Consider the following 20,732-nt stretch of genomic DNA (forward strand, 5'->3'; position numbering starts at 1 on the left):
AGGGTAATTTAATATTAGTCACATGCATTTGAGACAAATTTATTATTCCAACAATTTTTTTTAATACCCGTTATTTTATTTTTGTTAGATGTTCTTATATAAAGGGATGAAGGGAGTAATGGTTTCCCTTAGGCTTTATGAATTTTAATTGATGTTTATAAATTTAGTGATATCATTAGTCTGATTGATGAATAGGTAGAAGTGTGTACGCAATGATTATATATTAATGAGCTCTAATAAAAAAAATCCAACTTTTGTTTGAGTCTTGTTAACGAATGTTCCTGGGACACTCTTTAAACATTCTAACTCGTTAACATTTCCTTTTTGTTTGTATATTCTGGATCCGTGAAAGTGTATACACAATATTATTATAATAATAATGCTAACTTGTCTTTAGGGAATTGTTTAAGAAATAGAAGAGTACCTTTTGGATAGAAATTTGCATAATTATTACTTTTCATGTGTTTGACTTGCATTTTTGAGACAAATTTCTTTTGTCTTTAGGGATTCTAATTCTTTTTTTATTATACATTTCTTAAACAATGTCATTATGACACTTATTATAAACATAAATCTTTAAAATTATCATTGACATACACTCTTAATCAATTATGGATTGACAATAATCAATTATTATAAATTAGTCTCAATATAAATTATGGTCTATTGTGTTATCCAAATCTCGACAATGGCGGTGATGACGCAGAAGCCACGACACATGATAGCGGAACGGAAGAAATGACGGAGTCACCGAGCACCATACTCTGATGATTGAAATCCTTTGTAGGGTTTAATTGAATTTGTCGGGCAAGTGAAATATTGTTTTGGCTATTTGTATATCTTCTGGTATATGGATGAAATGACGATAGTCATTGTAAAATTCACACATATAAATGGAGGAGTCGGAGTTTGAATCCCAGACACAATGTTTAGTCTGCCAATTTCGACATTTTTGTCACTTGAGCTAAGGACTTATTGATTGATAGTCTCTATTTTAATAGATTTGACAATGATATAAGGTGTTTTAAATACTCCATCCGTCCCTATATCTAACTATATCTAAGCACTTTTTTAACTAATTTTTTTCTCTAAACATAAACTCTTTTCAAATTACTAGATGCATATATTATTTTTTTTCCTAAACATACCCCTAATTAATACCACTAACTTGTTTTGAAATATGAAAAGTAAAATTTAATACACGTACAAACAAATGACAATTTGGTGATATTAACGCATAAAATAGACACATTAATTGCACTAACAACTTTTCTTAAGAAATGTGAAAAATGCAATGAGTGCTTACATATAAGGACGAAGGGAGTATAAGTAACAATTTATTTTATTTTATTTTTTTTACAAAATAAGCAATATATATTTTAAAACATGAAAGTGCTGTAAATATAACCAATTTTACTAATATTTGACATACTTTAGGAGAAAATTGTTAATGTTTATTTGCAAACAAAAATAAATAAAAATAGGGGAAACAATGACTCTATTCTTTATAAACACAAATTTGGACCATAGTAAAAAAAATATTGCTTATACATATAAGCAGAAGGGGAAAGTCATCCAACTCAACTCATATGAAACATGATTAAATATTACAATGCTGAGAAATATATTGTTAACATTATGTACTTCATAATGGTTGAATATGATGCATTAGCATGATGTAGAATTTCAAAATAACCAAATTGTATTCTACACTAATCTCTCACAATTTTTAAAAAGATGAAGAGTCGTTTATATCAAGTCAATGAAACATGAAGAACAAAAGCACAATAAGAATTGAACAAAAAAAAGTGGCAAAAAAAATCGGATAGTTAACTACACATATGTTTTTGAGAAATATAAAAGTTTAGACTTAATGAACAAATCACAAAAAGAACTATGTCAAAATATAAAATTACTATACAGTTCAAAAAGAAAATTAGCAACAAATCATTGTCATACGATTACATAAAAATCAAATTTTTAAAACTTCGATGCTCAACTTTGATTCGTTGCCTTAGCTTGTTGAAGGCAACGACTTAATTATATATTTATTCTCCTGTTGTTCGTAAATGAGTAATGCAACTATGGAACCATCCTGTAAAAGTCCTCAGTCCACAATTCCACGCCCCCTAATCCTTCATTCTTTAATCATGTTCCCTTATACAAACCTATAGGCCAAAATTTTCTGAAACTGAGTTGGACACTAAAAATAAGAAGGAAACTTTTTCATAGACCAATGTATTCTATTCAATCCATTCGTATATACTAATTAATGCAATATTTACAAACTATTTGTTGAACAAAAAAAATTAGGAAATGAAACTAAAAACAAATTAGACAATAGAAATTTCTATCAATCTTACCAATGACAATAAAAAATGGTGTAAACAATGAAAGTGACTATCAATGGTGTGGCCCTAATAACTTCATCCTCATTTTACTGGGAGCCAAACTCACCATAATAGTATCATACTCCAGATACTTGGTCTTGTACAACTTTATAGCAGCAACATTAGCAAGAAGTGTGAAGTCAAATATGGTTCTGTCCCTAAATCACCTCCCAAGCAATTCAGATTTAACCATACCGTTAGAACAACAGAGTGGCAAAATGTAGCTCCACCGACCAAAGAACTTGACAACCCCTCTAAATATGTGTTCGCATAATTGAAAGACCATCTCTCAAATAATTATTTAGAGGGATCTGATTTTAGTCTAATTATCCTACCATAATAACATGTTATTTTCCACAGTGAATATTTCAAATGCTTCTTCATTAACCTATTCATGAAAGGACTGAAACAAAATTAGCAGAACAACATTTTAAATGGTTCAAACAATGATTGATAATCAAAGTCAAAGCAAATTCAATTCACCATCCAGCAATCCATATCAGATACTTACTACATAACATAACATAACATAACAATCATGAGAAGCCTAAGTACATGTTACTGAACAAACATGATTTTATATTAGAAATACCAATAATTTGAATAGTTTAAGAGTGCACTGCTTAATAGTACAAAAATCAGAATCTCCAAATCTTCAAGTAAATGTAGTCGATAAGAACTGAACAAACACAACAAATCTTGCTTATAGTGAATACATATGGAGAAGCATGCATTTGTTTCATCACTTTGAACTTCTCTGTCAACTCAAAAATTAAGTGGAAAGATGTATTTTTATAATATGGATAGGATATGAAGGAATAAAAAACTAACCGTATTTGATTACAGATCCGTAGCTGGAGCACTCAGATCCAGAACAACATTCTTTTTTGTGTCTTTGTTTACTGTGTTGTGAATTATTTGCAGATATTTGAAATGATTAGTACTTTAAAGTATTATTATAGTATGATGAATTCGAGGTATCCAATGTGATGTGTTCATATTTTATAATGTTATGCACAATGAGAACCAAAAGATCTTAAAAAATAAAATCTTAAACTCTGTGTTGAAGTTACTCTCTAACTTGAGCGTGTTTTTTTTTTCTTTCAATGAGAACGGTGCTCCTTTTATAGGAGAGAATACAACTAATCAACTCCTTAATTAAGGAGTGACATAATGAAAAATAAACAACCATTAAAATAGAATGATAATAATAAAAGGAAATAATATATATTTCAACGCTAAGACATAGGTTGAAAGTTTTTTTTGTTTAGGATATATCTAAGGGATTTGATTATACTATTACTATTCATGAAAGAACACTTTGTAGCTGCGCTGAGGAACCTTCCGACACATAGCCAAACTCAGATCAAAGTACAGCGGAAGTTGAACCAAGGCAAGAAAGGAGACAGGCAAACATGTTGCAGCATATATTGGATAAAATGCAAATCTCAGCTGGGCTTCAACAATAAAGTAATGTCCAGCACAGAATGAGATCAACACAGATGCTATAGATGTGAAGAGTGCAGTCAACCCTACAAGAAGCTTTCTTGGCAAGTCCACAACAAAATCTTTTTCTTCAAACCGAGATGTGAGTATCGAAAGAAACGAAACTAGGGCTGTGACAGAGAAGCAAAGTGAAACAAGTGATGCTGCAGCAAAGAGTTTGAAAGCAGCCTGTTTTTGCAATAGTGGTATACCACTATTTTGATCAGGACCACCTGGGATATCTGTTGAGGTTGTGAATGCAACAGTTGCAACAAGTGCTGCTACCACCGAGCATGATTCTGCGGTTTTGGTGAGCCATTTACTACCTTCTTTTACAAGTGGTGCGTGTGTCTCGATGAAGACTTGTTTTGCGGTTTTCCCATCCTTGTTATAACGTTCATAGAAATTTGGTGGCATCGAGTTCTTAACAAGCTGAAAAACAAGAACATCATGAATATCTTGAATATTATACTCCATGTTATTTTGTGGTTGAGCAACAATACAAATAATACCTCAAACTAAGACCAGTTCGGTAATCGAGTTTAGGAAGGAAACCGAACCAAATCCAATTGTTATAACAGTTCGGTAAAATTAAACCGAATTGTAAACGGTTTGCCCGAAATCGAACAGAGGCTAACTGGTCTGGCATAAAGGTTTGGTTCAACGGTACCGTGGTTTCAAACCAAACTTGATTCCTTGTGAATTGAACCGTACCAGATTGCTATTATTAACTGATAATTATTACTGCTAGGAAAAACCATAATCCGAACGAAATCAGGCCTTAGGATTGTTTCAAAAGACCAAAAACCGAATTGAACTGCACCAAACTGGTTTAGTTCGTGAACTGTCAATTACAGTGTGGTTTGGTTCATTATTACTTTTAAACAGTCCTACCAATTACAACATTCTATATAAGTTTTGTCCAACTTGAAAATTACCAAGCAAAAGTGAGTTCGAACCAAATTATAAATTGTTAGATAAACTAGTATATAAGTTTTGTCCAACTTGAAAATTACCAAGCAAAAGTGAGTTCGAACCAAATTATAAATTGTTAGATAAACTAGATATTCTCATAAAGGAACATGTGACTTGACCAATTGCTAGTTTGTGAAAATTTCAAAATTATTAGGAGGAAAAATATGGAGGAAGTAATAATATTTACCTTATACCACTTGTATTCCCACTGCATTTGCATTGCAGCACCAGGCACACGCCAAGGCTTAAACCTCTTATAAGTAGCAGCAAGGTGCAATGCACTGTTACCATTGATATCAACTTGACGAAATGCAGTCTCCTTGATTATACTCCTCTTATTTAACAAACTGTATACATGAGGTTGCCTATTCTCTATGGCCAAAAAGAACAACATTCTTGTTCTGACTGTCCACATCATGAATAGCCACAGGGTACATATCTAGAATCTTTTCAATCATTTCGGTCACTCCCATCTTTGCTGCAATTAAAATAGGCGACGCCATTCTCCTTTTCTCAATAGCTTCATTTTCTGTATTGCTCCTTATTTTACCTATGTCGCCACCGTGATCTTCAACATGAGGACTTGGTCCTGTAAAATCATGCTTGTATAAAGAAGCGCGCTGAATCAGTTCATTCATCACTTGCTTAGCCTGAATGTGTTTTTCCTTCCTCCTTTGGATTTTCTCTACCCATGTTGCTCCTATGTCAATACCATTCAGTTAAACGAAAAAGTCACAAGCGTTTTCTAATTCTTATATGGATGGATTACATATTTTTTCTTCCCGACAAATACACTAGTTTCTATTAACCATAGTCTATATAATATAGACCATATAAGGACTAATTCTAAAGTGAAGAAATATTAAGTTTTAGGGGATCAATATAATCAAACTTTCTTGTGCCTCAAGGACTGAATTTGTTTTACAAGGACTAAAACAAAACTGTTATATTTGCAAGGCGATAAAGATATTGTAGGCTTTGTATCCCAACAATGAGAAAACTAATGCATGGTTGCAGTGACGGATCCAAGAATTTTGAATAGTGGGGGCACTTTATATATAAATTTGTAGCATCCGTGAACATATCTTAGTTGGTAGGGACATTGTGACATGAATTTTTCGTTACTAGGCTACTTGACCGAAAAAAGAAATATAAATCATAGTTGTACATCCTTTATAATTGTTGATATTCTCAAAAACATTGAATGATTGGTGATAATTTTATTTAATAATAACAAATTATTGTTTTTTATTTTTAGAAACATGAAGGTTGTGTTGTTACTTGTTGTGTCAAGTGATTGTATGTGTGGACCAAGAGGAAAAAAAATTGTAATATGTGTGGGCTATATATATAGTCAAAATATCGTTTTCTAACTATATTATACTACTAAAACAAAATAAGGAATTAAGAACTTAGTGCAGGCACAAGCCTACATAGCATGCCACCTGCATCCGTCCCTGCATGGTTGTTTTATGTACTTACCAACACCAGAAATGATTAGGAAGGCCTTCATTGCAAGGAGTAGAAGTCGGATCATGGATTCCCAATTGGGAGGGAACCAGTGATTTTTCTTTTCTTTCTTTGCTTGCACTTGCTCTACATATACATAAAAATAGATGTTATCTCAAATTTACCAGCTCACCAAAAAATCTCAAATTTACTAAAATTGGAAAATTTCATTTGCAGCTAATATTAACGTGCATGCCATATAGCAAATGAAAATCAGGTTGACAACAGTGGAGGACACAATATTGGTTTTTGAGGTCTTAGCAATCAGATTCCAATCATGATTGCTATTATAGTCACACCAATCACATTTATTCGTAATATTTTTTTTATAATTGCAACCACAACTACGATTTAAAATCTTCGACGAAATGAAAATTACTAGTCACCATGAATTTACAACATTTGAAATGGCTATATACATGTTGAAACATTTTGATTTATGTTCCAAAGGTAGGATTTTTTTTTTGAGTAGGAATTGAACACATTGTACACCAACTACTTGCGCTAGACCTGGTGGTTTAGAAGGTAGGGCTAACATCATGGTTTACAAGAGGAAATTATAATACCAGATTTTCGCGAGCAATTGTTCTCTTCATCACTAGTTGCAGCAGCATTTGTATCTTTTCCTGTTGCTGTAATATAATAGAAAAATAATAGACAAGTTAGGCTTGTAAGCTATAACTATAAGGAAAAAAAAATCAACCGAGTAAAAATTAAACGAAATAAGATTGACATACTTGTTACTTTAAAAAACCTATTCAACAAAGATATGAAGGTCATGCATGTTCCATAGTTCAATGGATATCGATGAGAAGTCTGAGTGTGTGCTTCGTTAATATGGTCGTATCCTTCTTCCTTGTCCTCATCAACCATCGAACCTGACATTGACACAAACACCTGTTATCATCACTTACAAGGAAAATGTTAAGGCATGAATTATCTCACTTGTTAATCTGAATTACTGGAAGAGCTTAATCTTGTATTTTTTATGCACTGTCCATATAAAACTTTTTACATTGTCGATCAATCACAAATCATTCTTTATATGACTTTTAAGTTAGATAGGATTAAAAATTCAAATATTTTTAATGATCATTATCAGTGCAAATATATCAATTAAATCCTTATTAAAAATGACTTGAGTTCACTTTATAATGATGAAATCTTCACACTTTTGAATTTTATAAATAAAAAAAAAATTGAACTATTTTAGATATGCTTTATTTTAGGCCCACGTTACTTGGTTGTTTCTTGTATCCATGCTTGCAGCAAATATTCCTCACATTACAAAATAAAATCATGTGAGACCAAATATAATAATCATATCAAACAATGAGGGAAAACCTTGTTGAATAGAAAGAATATTAAAGAAAAGTGATGTTACTTACAAGTGTAGATGATACGTTCAATTAGCGCCATCCTTGTGCTGCTTCTGAAACAATTAGGCTTCCTAGCAAGAATATGCAGAGGTGATAATCCATCATGGTTTACAGCATTCACAAGCTTTGGATGCAGTCCAATTATTTGAAGTGCCAAACCTACATAGTATCAAATTTGATAGAAGTTTAGTCAAATGAAATGAACATGTAGAAGTTTAGTCAATAACACTAACCAAAGTTTTCACTGGATATGGTAGAATGAAGAATGGTGTCTCCATTGTTTTTGATTGAAAGTGAGTCATCATCTTTGTTCTGTTGGTGACCATGAAGACAAAAGAAAGCATCTCTTTTTCCATGAACAGCTGCCAAGAAAAGCGGAGTTTCACCTTCGAAATTTCGATACGAAATGAGGGTAGGACATCTTTTAGCTATGTTGTTGCAAATGTCTACATTCCCAAGCTCTGCTGCAACATGAAGGGGGGTATTTCCCTTCGAGTTTTGCGTTCTTAGGATGTTCCTGCACACGTCTTGGCTTATGTTATCTAACAAGGCTGTCACAAAGCATGTTTGGCTCACATACACAGCAATGTGTAACACTGTGTCTTCTGCTTTTGTGATCTTTGCCTCCAATACTTTAGGGGTTTTCTCATATGACTATAAAACTTCTCTCCATTGCCCTCTCATGGCATGATTAAACAAACTTTCAAACTCAATTTCAGCCATTTTAAGAGCTAGCCAACCTCTCTCTCTTTTCTTTTCTTTTCAAGATGAATGTATTGGTATATATGCCTAGAAAGTTTTGTGATTGAAGAGCTTAATTAGTACTCATATATATAGAGAAAACTAGTCACTTTGCATATTATTTTATTGTTTCCATATTCACAAAAGAATGTGTTGAAGTAAGATTGTCGGAAGTAAAAAGAATGTGTAAGGATTAAACTCACTCTAAAGAGTAAAATAAGTAATTTAAATATTTGGCAAATAAATCGGTCGTTGATATTGTTCTCATTTGAAAACACGAGTCTATGTCATCGTTGTCTTTCAAAGTCACTGAGCTAGACTTGTGTAAAGGGATTGCTCAATTTAGAAATTCAAATTTACATGTGTAGTTGTCTATATATAACAATTTACACGTTTCAAGAATTAAGAGTAGTTAAAAAGTTAAAAAAGAATATAGAATGAAGTGGAAAGCATGACATGAAACAGTTATAGCGTTGTTATAAATGGACTTTTGGAGCATTGTTCATGTGCTGCACAGTCTAAATTCACTTAATTTACTTGATTTTCCTTTCAGTGTAAGACAAGCATTTTTGTTTATGAAGGATTCCAACTTACTTTGTGCAAGCATTTAGGTTAATACACATAATATCTCTCTCACTTTTACCACATTAAGGATATTATATTTATCTTTATTTTTGAAGTTGTTGTTTGCTTCTTCTAACATTATATCTTTGAATATATACTTTTCTTTTTGGCTTTGCATTGTAAAAAACCAAAGTAAAAAAAAAAAAAAAGAGAAATATATAGGTTTGATTTTCCCAACAAGATAAGTTCTTTTTGAAACTTTTGTTGCCTTGTAGTTACCTATACTTAGTTGGATTTGGATTTGGTGCTGTAAAAAAGTGTTGGAACACTAGTTAAAGTCTAGTGAAAAAAATTGGAAAGAAAGAAAACACTATGAGAAACTAGTGTGTGGTTATGTGACTTAAAAATGTCCCACATTGGAGAGTCACCCCAACTAGTAAGTGTTTATATAAGGGTGGGGTGACCTCCAAGGGTGTGCCCTTGGGGTACCCATTTTTGTGAACGAGTGAACGCTTACAAAATATATATATCACGCGCGGCGCCGCCGGCCGGGCCGGTCGTGGGTTGGAAAATTGATATATATTTTTTTGTCACTTGAAAATGTTAAATTAATTAATTAATTTTTCATTATACGAAAGCATTACACGTAACAAATTGATGTGTTACATTCCGACCCGATCCAAGAAACTTCCGGATATTTCCAATTAAGAAAACGCGTTTGCTTTGCTTAAGGATTAAGCAAACTTAATCCCCAAGTCACGCGTTTGCTTAAGGATTAAGCAAACTTAATCCCCAAGTAATTCTCACGAACTCTGCCTATAAAAGGAGAGCTCGCCCCACTCTTTCTTCACACCAAAATCTCACAGTTGATGCTTCCTGTGCGGTTTTCTCTCTTCTCCCTTTGATTTTAACAAATCGTTCTTCTTCTTCTACTCCTTTCTGTCCCATCGGTTTCGAATAGAGCGGTTACGTACCGTATCGAGTGGCTTCGATCGAACGATTGAACCATACTTTGAGGTGTAATTCTCGAGCGACTATATACTGTGCAGTATATACTCGTAACAGTGATCTGGGCTGTTTTATCCTGGAGACGGCGTGGTTGATAGTCTACCTTGCACAAACTAGGGTAGTGCCGCGAAACGTCTTAAAGAAAGCGACCTGGTCGTGACTCACCCAGTAATTTCGTTCGGTATAATTTTTAAATCAAAAACAACAAAAAGCACACTGTTTCTAATCATAAGTTTGAAAACATAAGTTTAAACAAACTTTATTTTGCAAAGGTAACCATCTTGTTTTCTTTCTTCAAATTGAACAAAACAAAAGCCTAAAATCAACAGCAGTTGTTTTAATTAAACATTAACATACAGACAGTGTATTATTTATTTATTTATCTTTCTTCCTCTCTTATTTTTTATCTCCTACGACGATGATGGTGACGTGGGGTTGGAAGTTGAGGAGGTGAGGCTTACTGATGAAACTTAAGTGTTGGATATCACCAGTGAAACTCAAAAAGTTGGATCAGTTATTGGATGAAGGGTATGAATCTGATGGAATTCAAGTTTGGAGAATGTGGATGATGAGGTACTTGTAGAGGATCGATCCTCAGTGCAAGAACAGTGATCAAAGTGGTGGTGATAATTAAGAAGCAGACTAGTTCTAGTAATGACTTTAAGCTTTTCAGAATTTTAGTTGGTGTCTATAAATTTATTTAGTGATGTCATTAGTCTGATTGATGAATATTGAATAAGTAGAAGTGTAAGCACAATGATTATATATTAATGGAGAGTCTAATGAAAATTAAACTCTTGTTTGTGTATGTTGGATTAATGAAAGTGTACACAAAGTTATAAACATAAAAATTTAAAAATAATTTGACGGGAAAAATTTAAAATGATCATTTAGTCTCGGTAAGCATCATAAATTGGATTCTTAGGTCTGTTGGAAAATGGACAATATTATGAAAGGAGAAATGATATTCTAACAACCATTTTGTGACAACCTATGTGACAACTTTATCTCTCATACTCACATTATCTTTTTACTTTCTCTCTCTATTGCTTTGGTTTCCGTGTCACTATCTACTTTTCCTTTGAAAATTGGTGGTTGTCACAAAAGTTGTTGATTTTTGGTTGTTAGAATATCATTGCTCTTATGAAAGCATGCAATTAAAATGTTCTCCGCACCACCGAAACACCTCTTCGTACAGTGGCCGCACTAGATTCTCCACTATCCGATGCCAGCAAATTTTTAGGTGCTATTGTCCGGCCTGTGCTTATTCTATGGGTATTGAGTGGGGATTGTCTTGCTTCTAATTATATCCTTAAATAATTTTCACTACAAGAATACAATTTTTTTGTTGGTGTCGATTAAAAAGATAAAAATTTATATTATATTGTATTTTTTTTAAGAATATATTATATTTGTTATATTGTTACAATATGAAGTACAAAATATCGATACACATTTTATTATGAATTAAGAATATTCTTTTACATTTATTAACTAGTAGAATTATGGATTTTATCAAATATTTTAATTAAGAGAAAGCCGGCCCTAGTTTTTTAGTGAGAGAAACTCCAACTTCTCTCTAAACTTTCTTTCACCTTCGTTCATTGAGGAGGGGTGGTTTTAGGTCATTTTTTGACCTAGAATCTCCCCTCTACATCTTTTTTCCCTTTTCTTTCAATCTAAATAAGTGGTTTTCACATAGATCAAGTTTTCTCTTTTGTGTGTTTTTTTTGATTTCGTCGTCTAAGTGCGGCATTGTGTTGTTCGTCGTCTTGTGCGGCGTTTGATTTCGCGTCTTGTCACGGTGTTCGTTTAGTTCCTATTGAAAGATCGGCATCAGTCAATTACAAATTCAACCAATGATTTGGGCGTCAACGTTGGAGATTCGGAAGCATGTGAATTTCGGTGACTTAGGTTTTATCATATTATTTGTAGGCATTTTGCCGTTTTATGCTATTAACTTGGGTACTACTCCCTCCGGTCACTATTATAAGCAAATATTCACTTTTTAGATTCATCCAATAAATGATGTATGTAGTCTATATGTAGACCACATACATCATTTGTTAAATGAACCTAAAAAGTCAACTTTTGCTTATAATAGTGACCGGAGGGAGTATGAGTTTGTTCGCAGATTCACCCTTTACGTTTTTAGCGATGTTTGTATCTGATGTACTCTATCGATTTGAATGAATGAATATCGTTTTGTTTTTGTCAAAAAAAATCAAATATTTTAATTAACTTATTGACTATCATTTTCCATTCAACGGTTATCATGTGTAGGGGTGTTCAAATCCAAACTGATCCAAAAAAACCGAAAATCGCAAAAAACCGAATATTTTTGGATGTGTTTGGATGTTGTTTTGGAAAAACCACTATGATCGGATTGAATTCGGATTGCCTTTTCAAAATCGAACCGAATCAAACCGAACCGCAAAAGTAAATTTTTATACTTATTTATTATTTTATTAGTATTATATATTGCATTAATAAACCGAATATTTTTGGATGTTGTTTTGGAAAAACCGCTATGATCGGATCGGATTCGGATTTCCTTTTCAAAACCGAACCGAATCAAACCGAACCGCAAAAGTAAATTTTTATACTTATTTATTATTTTATTAGTATTATATATTGCATTAATATATTTCTTATTAGTATTTAATCTTATATATTGCATTAATTTAATCTATATTATTACTTCTTCATCTATTTTAAATATAATCAATCATTTTCATTGTGTAATGTTAACTGTTTTAATAAATTTGTGTCATATTTTTTATCAAACCTTTTATTTTACGGTGTATGAGTAATATTAATATTTATAAAAAATTACATGTTACACTTTGGATATCCAAAAAACCGATCCAAATTAAACAATCGGTTCAGATTTTTTTAACATAATCATCCAAACCGAACCGAACCGCACATGATTTTTATTTTGGATCGGTTGATTTTTTACCTCAAAACCGATCCAAACCGAACCGCGAACACCGAATCATGTGTATTATCTGCTATAAACTATTCATGCTTCTATTATAAAAATAAAGGCTTAAATATGTCTTTAGTCCTTGCACTTTCATCAGATTTTGGCATTGGTCCTTGCACTTTTTTTTGTTTGGAATTGGTCCCTGCACTTTGTAAAAATATTGGTATTGGTCCCTCTGTTAAAAATATTTTTACAAAGTGCAGGGACCAATGCCAAATAAAAAAAAAGTGCAGGTACCAATGCCAAAATCTGATGAAAATGTAGGGACCAATGACACGTTTAAACCAAAAATAAAAAACTAGATTTCCGAACTATCAAAATCGAAGCGCCCTAAAACGATAGTGTGCTACATTCCTACCCCGAACGGAAACAAACCCTAACCTCGACAATGGTGGTGATGACGCGGAGTCGACGGCGCAAGATGGCGGAATCAACAGCGGAGTCACCGACTACGATTCTCCCGGCGGAAGTGATGATTGAAATCCTTTATAGGGTTGAATTGAACAATACTCTACAATTGAGATGTGTTTGCAAATTGTGGAAATCGCTGGTTCATGATCCTCAATTCGTGAAGAATCTCCTTTTCAAATTGCTCAATGATATCACCGTTCTTTTTTCTAAGACCGCGGAACAGTTCAATGCTTTCAAATCACAGCATCTTATAACTAACCCGGTCGTGCCTCAAGAACAAGAACAAGTGGTTGATGAACATGGCGAAGAAGAAGCAGCACAAGAAGATGACAATGCTGCTGCCGAAGAAGGTGATGCTGCTGATGAAGAAGAAGAAGAAGAAGAGAATGTTGTTGATGCTGAAGAAGAAGATGAGAAACATTGGTTAATGACTGCACTTGCTAAGTTGGATGGTGTTTTGGTAAATGTTCAGTCTCTCAAAGGGGATTTCAAATTTATCAACCTTGATACGGAAATACAAGCTGTGGAGGATAGAATGAAGTGTCTCCGAAGCTTTATGCGAATTTATCTCAAGTCAGAAACATTTTCCTCATCTTAATTCTGATTATTCTCTTTTGAAATGTTGCAACTGATTTTTAGAGTATCTTATATGGTTGCAAATGAATGGATTAGTTAGTTGTTGAATTTCAAGTTTGAACTACTGTATTGTCTTCTTGCTATGATAACTGCAGAACCTATTCTTGCTATATCTTAATGCGAAATGTAAATTATTAATTATTAGTATTAATTTTGTTTCCGGCCATACTACAAAGACGGTGCACTATATGATGTAAATTTGTTTTACACCGACGTCCAATAAGAACTCACCATATTGTCATATAAGTCTAATTTGTAACCGTTTTTAAAACAACTCCCAAATACTACATTCTCATTGAGTGTAAGTGGCGCTAGTAGTTCTTAATGAGGTTAATCTGGATGTGGGAAAGTGGTACGTGTTCCAAATTTCTAGGAGGAGTCTGACACCTTCGAAGGTAGTGGCTTTCTCTTGGAAGACACTTTATAGAATTCCGTCTAAAATTACATGGTTTGGATGGAGGGTTGTGTTTTGTGTGTGGGGAATGAGGAATCTGCATTATATTTGTTCCTTCATTACAGCTATTAGACAGAAATGTTGGATATTGCATACCGACACTCGGAAGTTGGATGATTTTGATACACTTATTGGATGAAGGGTATGAATCTGATGGAACTCACGTTTTGGAGACTGTGGATGATGAGGTACCTGTATATAATTGATCATCAGTACAGGGACAATGGTCAATCTGCGGATCATGAGGAGTCAAGGAGGTTGTGGATCGAAGTGGTGGTGATAAGAAGCAGACTAGTTCTGGTAATGGTTTCCTTTAGTTTGCAATTGTATGTGAATCAAGTTCTTAAGCTTTTATGAGTTTTAGTTGGTGTCTATAATTTAGTGATGTCATTAGTCTGATTGATGAATAGGAGGATTGAACCGTAAGTGTTACTGTTTTAGCTGGTGTTTATAAATTTAGTGATGACTATAAATTTAGTTGGTGTCTTTGCTACTGTGTTGTGATTTATTTGCAGATATTGAAATGATTAGTAATTTAAAGTACTACAGTATGATGAATTGGAGGTATCCTATGGGATGTGTTCATATTTCATAATGTTATGCTCCTAGTGTTTATGGAAGTGCTTGCCAATCGAAATTTTGAGCTGAATTTAACTTATAAGTTTTTAATCTATTTTATTTTGTTGGACAAGATTACACTCAACCAAGCACCTCTAATTACTGCAATACCAACAAGATAAGATGAAATTGTGCTATGATATTCTTGTAACATCACTTAATATATGGTAATGTAGTAAAATTAGTGCACAATGAGAACCAAAAGGGCCTCTTAAAGTTGCATATTGCCTAACACTTAAAAAATTTCTTAAGCTAAGACAGACATAGTCTGCAAGTGTTCATTGTTAGGAGATATCTAAGGGATTTGATTTTACTATTACTACTCGTGAAAGAACAAGATTAACTTAAAACTAATGATGAAGCATCTAGTGAAAGAACACTTTGTAGCTGCGCTGAGGAACCTTCCGACACATAGCCAAACTCAGATCAAAGTACAGAGGGAGTTGGACCAAGGCAAAAAAGGACACAGGCAGACATGTTGCAGCATATATGGGATAAACTGCAAATCTCATCTGGGCTTCAACAATAAAGAAATGTCCTGCACAGAATGAGACCAGAACAGATGCTATAGATGTGAAGAGTGTAGTCAACCCTACAAGAAGCTTTCTTGGTAAGTCGATAACAAAATCTTTTTCTTCAAACCGAGATGTGAGTATGGAAAGAAACAAAATAAGGGCTGTGACGGAGGAGCAAAGTGCAACAAGTGATGCTACAGCATAGAGTTTGAAAGCAGGCTTTTTTAGCAGTAGTGGTATGCCGGATTCTTGATCAGGACCGCCTGGGATAGCTGTTGAGGTTGTGAATGCAACAGTTGCAACAAGTGCTGCTACCACTGAGCAAGATTCTGCAGTTTTGGTGAGCCATTTACTACCTTCTTTTACAAGTGGTGCGTGTGTATCAAGGAAGACTTGCTTTGCTGTTTTCCCATCCTTATTATAACGTTCATAGAAATTAGGTGGCATGGAGTCCTTAACAAGCTGAAAAATACAAACATCATGAGTGACTAGAATATTATACTTTACCCATACATAATTTAATCAATTAGGTTACAATAAAATCCACTTTACTTTTCCCTCAAAAAAAATAAAAAAATAAAATCCACTTTACTTTATGAGTAACTAGAATATTTTACTTTACCAATCAGCAATTTAATTAACCAGATTACAATGAAATCCACTTTATGCAAGACAAAACATATATATATATATATATATATATATATATATATATATATATATATATATATATATATATATATATATATATATATATATATATATATAGTATTTTGGTCCGAGTGGAACTTGACTCAAATTCCTTAATCAATGTCTCGTTTTGTGGATGGAAAAATGTAATCAGATTCGCAAAGTTGGTGATACTTCGCACCAATAACATGATCAACAAAAATGATAAGCTAGTTTGTTAAGATTTCTAATCTATTAGGAGGATAAATATTCAATACCTTGTACCACTTGTATTCCCACTGCATTTGCATCGCAGCACCAGGCACACGCCAAGGCTTAAACCTCCTATAAGTAGCAGCAAGATGCAATGCACTGTTACCATTGATATCAACTTGACGAAATGCAGTCTCTTTGATTACACTCCTCTTATTTAACAAACTGTATACATGAGGTTGCCTATTTTCTATGGCCAAAAGAACAACATTCTTGTTCTGACTGTCCACATCATGAATAGCCACAGGGTACATATCTAGAATCTTTTCAATCATTTCAGTCACTCCCATCTTTGCTGCAATTAAGATAGGTGACACCATTCTCCTCTTCTCAATAACTTCATTTTCTGTATTGCTCTTGATTTTGCCTATGCCACCACCACCACCACCACCACCAAATTCTTCAACATGAGGACTTGGTCCTGTGAAATCATACTTGTATAAGGAAGCGCGTTGTATCAGTTCATTCATTACTTGTGTAGCCCGAATGTGTTTTTCCTTCCTCCTTTGGATTTTCTCTACCCATGTTGCTCCTATGTCAATGCCATTCAGTTAAACAAAAAAATTACAGGCATTTCCTAATTCTTATATGGATGGATTAAATAATTTTTTCTTCTCTACATATATACTAGTTTTTATTAACCTTAGTCTATAGAATATAGACCATATAAGGACTAATTCTAAAGTGAAGAAATATTAAGTTTTAGGGGATCAAAAAAATCAAACTTTATTATGCCTCAAGGACTAAAACCAAAAACTGTTATATTTGCAAGGACGACAAAGATATTGAAGGCTTTGTATCCTAACAATGAGAAGACTAATGCATGGTTATGTACTTACCGACACCGAAAATGATTAGGAAGACCTTCATTGCAAGGATTAGAAGTCGGATCATGGATTCCCAATTGGGTGGGAACCAGTGATTTTTCTTTTCTTTCCTTGCTTGCGCTTGCTCTACATGCACAAAAACATAGATGTTATCTCAAATTTACTAGCTCACTAAAAAATCTACGTTCACTTGCAGTTAATATTAACATGCATACCATATACTAAATGAAAAATAAAGAACTAGAAACCTTTGTATTTTTACTGATCTGTAAAAGATGAAATTCAATTGCGGTCTATGTAAACGTACAGTAGAGGACACCATATTAATGTTTTTGAGGTCTCTGCAATCACATTCTAATCATGATCGCAATTACGGTCACACCAATCATATTTATCTGTAATTTTTCTTATATTTGCAACCACAACTACGATTAAAAATCATCCACGAAATGAAAACTACTAGTAACAATGAATTTACAATATTTGAAATGGCTTTATACATGTTGAAACATTCTGATTTATGTTCACTAGAGTTTACAATACTCAAACACACTCTACACCAACTACTTGCGCTAGACCCGGTGGGTTAGAAGGTAGGACTAGCAACATGGTTTACAAGAGGAAATTATAATACCAAAATTTCGCGAGCAATGGTTCTCTTCGTCACTAGTTGCAGCAGCATTTGTATCTTTTCCTGTTGCTGTAATATAACAGAAAAATAGTAGACAAGTTAGGCTTGTAATATACTGGCTATAACTATAAGGAAAAAAAAAATCAACCGAGTAAAAATTAAATAAAAGAAGATTGACATACTTGTTACTTTAAAAAACCTATTCAACAAAGATATGAAGGTCATGCATGTTCCATAGTTCAATGGATAGTGATGAGTAGTCTGAGTTTGTGCTTGAAGGTCATATCTTTCTTCCTTGTTCTCATCAACAATTGAACCTGACATTGACACAAACACCATTTATCACTTATCAGTATCACCGGAAGAGATTAATTTTGAATTTCTTCTGCACCGTCGATATAAATTTTTTTACATTGTCGATCAATTACAAATCATTCTTTATATGACTTTTAGATATGCTTTTATTATGGACCCACGTTACTTGGTTGTTTCTTGTATTCATGCTTGCAGCATATATTCCTCACATTATAAAATAAAATCAGGTTGGATCAAATATAATAATCATATAAACAATGTAGGAAAACCTTGTTGAAAAGAAAAAATATATTAAAGAAAACCTTGTAAGTGATGCTACTTACAAGTGTAGATGATACGATCAATTAGATCCATCCTTGTGCAGCTTCCAAAACAATTAGGCTTCCTAGCAAGAATATGCAGAGGTGATAATCCATCATGGTTTACAGCGTTCACAAGCTTTGGATACATTCCAATTATTTGAAGTGCCAAACCTACATATAAATTCATTACATTAGTACACTCAATTAAATTGAAAGACATTAATATATATAAATGAACTTGACCATATTTCATAAAATAATTTGCTTGATATATAATAAGAGTTTATAAACTATGATTCGATATAAGTGTAAAACTCGTGTAATTTTTATGTGATCGGCAAAGCAATGACACTAACCAAAGTATTCACTGGATATGGTAGAATGAAGAATAGTGTCTCCATTGTTTTTGATTGAAAGTGAGTCATCATCTTTGTTGTGTTGGCGACCATGAAGACAAAAGAAAGCATCTCTTTTTCCATGAACAGCTGCCAAGAAAAGAGGAGTTTCGCCTTCGAAATTTCGATAGGAAATGAGGATGGGATCTCTTCTGGCTATGTTGTTACAAATGTCTACATTCCCAAGCTCTGCTGCAACATGAAGAGGGGTATTTCCCTTTGAGTTTTGCATTCTTAGGATGTTCCTGCACATATCTTGGCTTATGTTATCTAACAAGGTTGTCACAAAAACTGTTTGGCTCACGTATATAGCAATGTGTAGCACTGTGTCTTCTGCTTTTGTGATCTTTGCCTCCAATACTTCAGGGTTTTTCTCATACGACTCTAAAACTTCTCTCCATTGCCCTCTCATGGCATGGTTAAACAAACTTTCAAACTCAATCTCAGCCATTTTAAGAGCTAGCTAACCAAGCTTTCCAATGGTTAGAACATTGTGTGTGAGATTGAAGAGCTTAATTACTTACCTTCATTCTTTATTAGTGCTTATATATAGAGGGAAAACTAGTCACTTTGCTTATTATTTTATTTTTTCCATTCACAAAAGTATATGTTGAAGTAAGCTTGGAGGAAGTAAAAAGAATATGTAAGGATTAAATTCACTTTAAATCCGTAGTCGATATTATGTGCACATTTACAACGAATTATAGATGTCTTGAAATATAAACTATTACTTTGCTTATTGATGATTAAATTACTTACTCTATTCATCCCGCCCACCGCCACTACAATTAATATGGTAAAAGACTACATGGATATTCGATATGCTAAGACGTGAGTTCAAATCCTCAATTTCTCACTTATGTGCATTTAATGTGTGCGAGTTTTGGCGCTAGATAGATTGAACCCAAAAGATAAATAAAATTACTTGCTCTATACTCTAAAGGGACTACTCATTTAGAAGAGTTAAATTCAAATTTACATGTTTCAAGAAACAAGGGCAGGTTAAAGAATGAAATCAGAATATAGAATAAAGTTGAAAGCATGACATGCAATAGCTATAGCCTATAGGGTTGTTTTAGATACATTTTGGAGCTTTTTTCATGTGCTTCCCTGACTAAATTACAAACATCACACATTTTCTCCCTTAATTAACTTGCCTTTCCTTTCAGTGTAAGATAAGCATTTTTGTTGATGAAGGGGACTTGGATTCCAACTTACTTTGTGCAAGCCTTTAGGTTAATGTACTTAATATCTCCCTCACTTATACCTAATTAAGGATATTATATTTATCTTTATTTCTTTAAGTTGTTGCTTAATTTTGTTAACATTATGTGTATGAAGATACTTTGCTTTTTGGCATTGTATTGGCCTACTTAGTTGCACATGAACTATTGAAAAGGTCAAATTTGGATTAAATAGTTTGAAAACACAATTTAAAACCAACTTTATATTGCAAAAATAAGCAGCTCCTTGCTTCCATTTGGAAAACCAAACAAGAGCCTAAAATCAACAACTATGTTATTTGATTGAACATCAAAATACAAATATAAACTCTATGGATGAAAGATGGAACCACGTGCAATTGCTTGTCATTACAGTCAGTGTCTTGCCAAAACAATTGCCTGCAATAGCAAGCAATGTGGCCT

The 20,732-nt window shown here is 33.3% G+C and overlaps 2 protein-coding genes and 1 pseudogene across 3 annotated transcripts; 1 reads left to right on the forward strand and 2 right to left on the reverse strand.

Annotated features, from left to right (window-relative positions):
• Positions 1-3,462: 3,462 nt before the first annotated feature.
• LOC146944380 (uncharacterized) lies at positions 3,463-8,548 on the reverse strand (annotated as a pseudogene). The gene is made up of 7 exons (XR_015025908.1): positions 7,972-8,548; positions 7,748-7,897; positions 7,097-7,237; positions 6,926-6,991; positions 6,333-6,446; positions 5,038-5,550; positions 3,463-4,307 (listed from the first exon to the last, which is right to left on the reverse strand). The product of XR_015025908.1 is annotated as an uncharacterized LOC146944380 (transcript).
• A 4,779-nt stretch (positions 8,549-13,327) lies between these two features.
• Positions 13,328-14,238, forward strand: LOC146944381 (uncharacterized). Its single transcript, XM_085742766.1, has one exon. The coding sequence runs from the start codon at positions 13,429-13,431 to the stop codon at positions 14,047-14,049; it is 621 nt and encodes a 206-aa protein (XP_085598892.1). The 5' UTR covers positions 13,328-13,428; the 3' UTR covers positions 14,050-14,238.
• Positions 14,239-15,301: 1,063 nt separating this feature from the next.
• Positions 15,302-19,608, reverse strand: LOC146944382 (uncharacterized). Its single transcript, XM_085742765.1, has 7 exons — positions 19,048-19,608; positions 18,713-18,862; positions 18,257-18,391; positions 18,078-18,143; positions 17,456-17,569; positions 16,622-17,148; positions 15,302-16,136 (listed from the first exon to the last, which is right to left on the reverse strand). Exons 1-7 carry the CDS (start codon positions 19,535-19,537, stop codon positions 15,525-15,527), a joined length of 2,094 nt encoding a protein of 697 aa, XP_085598891.1. The 5' UTR covers positions 19,538-19,608; the 3' UTR covers positions 15,302-15,524.
• Between the last annotated feature and the right edge of the window lie 1,124 nt (positions 19,609-20,732).

The sequence above is a fragment of the Medicago sativa genome, chromosome 2 (assembly GCF_051527215.1).
Source record: "Medicago sativa cultivar Bolivia chromosome 2, Bolivia_mono, whole genome shotgun sequence".
Lineage (NCBI taxonomy): Eukaryota > Viridiplantae > Streptophyta > Magnoliopsida > Fabales > Fabaceae > Medicago > Medicago sativa.

Coding starts and splice junctions, on each gene's coding strand:
- LOC146944382 (XM_085742765.1), bottom strand. CDS start 19,537: ATGGCTGAGATTGAGTTTGAAAGTTTGTTTAACCATGCCATGAGAGGG. Junction 18,392..18,712: donor TGATCGTATCATCTACACTT/GTAAGTAGCATC, acceptor TGTCAATGTCAG/GTTCAATTGTTGATGAGAAC. Junction 17,149..17,455: donor CCTAATCATTTTCGGTGTCG/GTAAGTACATAA, acceptor GCATTGACATAG/GAGCAACATGGGTAGAGAAA.
- LOC146944381 (XM_085742766.1), top strand. CDS start 13,429: ATGGTGGTGATGACGCGGAGTCGACGGCGCAAGATGGCGGAATCAACA.